The 2,896-nt window shown below is 33.5% G+C and overlaps 1 protein-coding gene across 1 annotated transcript; it reads left to right on the forward strand.

Annotated features, from left to right (window-relative positions):
- Nucleotides 1–443: 443 nt before the first annotated feature.
- Nucleotides 444–1,679, forward strand: LOC134245695 (E3 SUMO-protein ligase ZBED1-like). Its single transcript, XM_062727964.1, has one exon. The coding sequence runs from the start codon at nucleotides 444–446 to the stop codon at nucleotides 1,677–1,679; it is 1,236 nt and encodes a 411-aa protein (XP_062583948.1).
- Nucleotides 1,680–2,896: the final 1,217 nt, after the last annotated feature.

A 2,896-nucleotide genomic window follows, 5' to 3' on the forward strand; every position in this document is an offset into this window, starting at 1 on the left:
GTATATGTATAACATTTGTTACTATATTGTTGATGTATTTAATAACTAAGTATTACATTTAAGCAATTTTGAAATTTGTTTAGGTGGCACTAACAACTGATGGATGGACATCGAGGAGTACAGATTCGTTTATTACAATAACTGCCGTATTTAGACACAGACAGGACTTTACAAATTTTGTGCTTCAGACAAGAGTTTTATCAGAAAACCACAGGTATAAATCTGAAATCTGATTTTAAAAAAAGCAAAAGGAAATGAATATTACTAAACAAGAAATTAAGTATTATTTCAAAGCATACTTAAACTGGGAGATATGATTTTCATTTTAATTACAAATTAATATTGTAGGTGAAAACATTGCTTAAGTTTTACGACAGGCAGTCGAAGATTGGGGCCTTCCTTCTGATCCAAGACCTCCAATCGTTTCAGACAATGCTAGCAATATGGAAAAAGCTGGCATCTTGTTTCAAGCGGAACATCACATAAAATGTTATGCAGATACACTTGACCTTGCAGCGCAAAAGTCTCTCAAGGTGAAGCAAGTATCCCATATTCTTGCTAGAATGAGAAAGATTGTTGCCTTTTTCCATCGTAGCTCTGTTGCAACAACTGCAAAGCTGAGAGAACAAGCTGGAATTATACAACTGCCTGCACACAAACTATTGATAGATGTACCCACAAGGTGGAACTCAGCATATGATATGGTTTGTCGTTTTCTTGAAATGCAATGTGCTGTAACAACAGTTCTGAGAATGAAGGAAGTGTCAAGATTTAGAGACAAAGACATTAATTCATTCACAGATGAAGACTTAGCTTTTGCTGAGGAAGTCATGGAATGTTTGAAGCCATTGAAAACTGTGACAACTTCTCTCTGCTCTGAGAGCATGCCCACCATATCAGTCATAATGCCTATACAGCACACTCTTCTGCATAAGATGCAGACAAGAGAAGATGACAGTACTGGGATTAAACAGATGAAGAACGCAATTGTGCAGGATCTGCAGCATAGATATGAACATCAAAGAGAATTTTTAACTTTGGCGAGCTTTGTTGATCCTAGATTTAAATCACTGCCTTTCCTAGAAGATGACACTTTGAAAGAGAAAGTTCATTCAAATGTAATCAACAAACTTGCTGAACTTGGGCCAATGAAAATTAAACAAGAGCCCAAGGAAACTTCAGATCCACCATTACCATCATTACCAAATTTGGACCCACCCCAAACACTTCAAACAGCTGATGATTCCACCCAGGGCATTGGAGAAGTTGCTGTTGACATTGACAGCAATAATAACAATAACAGTCCTCAAAGAAAGAAGTTAAAACAGGAAAACTTGGCATCACTGTACTCAGATGTGTATGTTGTATCTTACACCCCGGCTACAGAGAAAACCTGTTTTGAAAAGGCAACAGAAAATATAGAAACTTATAAAAGTCTGCCTCCTGCACCTTTTAACAGCGACCCCTTACAATGGTGGAAAATGTATGAGGACAAATGCCCTTTAGTGGCTTCTTTGGCAAGAAAAATTCTGTGTATTCCTGCAACTTCAGTAGCATCAGAAAGAATTTTCTCAACTGCAGGTGACATTGTGAGTAGCCAGAGGGCTTGTTTAAAGCCTTGTCATATGGACAAACTTATCTTCCTGAAAAAAAAATCTGCAGTAATCATGAATTCCTGATGCTTATATCAAGACAAATGTCTTAAGGTAAGATTCTTCTCTGGTTTCTGACTAGAGGAAATATTCAAAGTGGATCTGTTGATATGTCTTATATATTTAGATGTAAGAGATTTAAAAGACCATATTTTTCTTTCCTCGACACAATTATACAACTTTAAATAGAAATGGTAAACTGCGTTTGAAAACTAGCAGGGACTATATTTTTGGCGGAATGGTGGCGTATGAAAATATCTTCTTTCCTGCCTCTCAAAATTATTATAGAACATTGAATTTAATTATAATTTTTACGCAATCGAAGACTAGACGAAATTTTCAAATGTAAGTTAAATTAATAATAAGGGACTAAAGTTTCAAAATATATCAAATAAATAAGATTTTTCACACATACTAGAACTATGTTGGCTTTTAAATGCTTCAAATCTGAGTACAGATTTGAGCCAAAAATCCGTAAAAAGTGTTATTTCTTTCTGAGTAAACGATCAAAACTTTTAGTTTTTGTATCATTTTGTACTTTTATGTGACAACTTTACTATATGTGAGAATTGGAAAAAGTTAAATATAGGAAGCATATAAAAATAACTAATAAATCCTAAAAATTTAAGAAAACTAGAGGAAATTCGGATTAGCAAATATCCATTTTATTTAAATTATCCATGTCAATTTGGTAATATCATCTTATAGGCCCTATATGGTATGTTTGTACAAAAAGAAAAAAATCAATATTTTGAATTACAAGTAGGGATCGCATGATTGGAAACAGAATTTTTTTATTTCTAATGTCCAGGAAAAAGGTAATGACCTTGACCTGACTTTGCCTCTAATATTAAACGGTCAAATTTAATCTCACTGATACCATAACTTAGTGATATTGTCCTCTTGATTCTGTGAAAATTTCATTAAATTTTAAATACAAGAAAGATGAGAAGAATCCTACCTGAAGTGCGGCGACAACGTTAATCGCACATGGTGTATAATTCGCTATTTTGTGATATTGTCCTCTTGATTCTGTGAAAATTTCACTAATTTTTAATTACAAGAAATGTGAGAAAAATCCTACCTTAAGAACTGTTTTTGAATTTGCTTTGTGTTCAAAACTATCTAGTCATAAGTTTTTCATAGTTTTTATTCAATGTTTTTGAGTTTGTTTTCACAACTATCTAGTCACAAAAGTAACATCTGAGTTTCTCATAGTTTTTGCATTCTTTTTTTTAAGTTTC

Source organism: Saccostrea cucullata, unplaced genomic scaffold (genome assembly GCF_032062105.1).
Source record: "Saccostrea cucullata isolate Sc308-1 unplaced genomic scaffold, CSIRO_AGI_Scuc_v1 ctg8225, whole genome shotgun sequence".
NCBI lineage: Eukaryota > Metazoa > Mollusca > Bivalvia > Ostreida > Ostreidae > Saccostrea > Saccostrea cuccullata.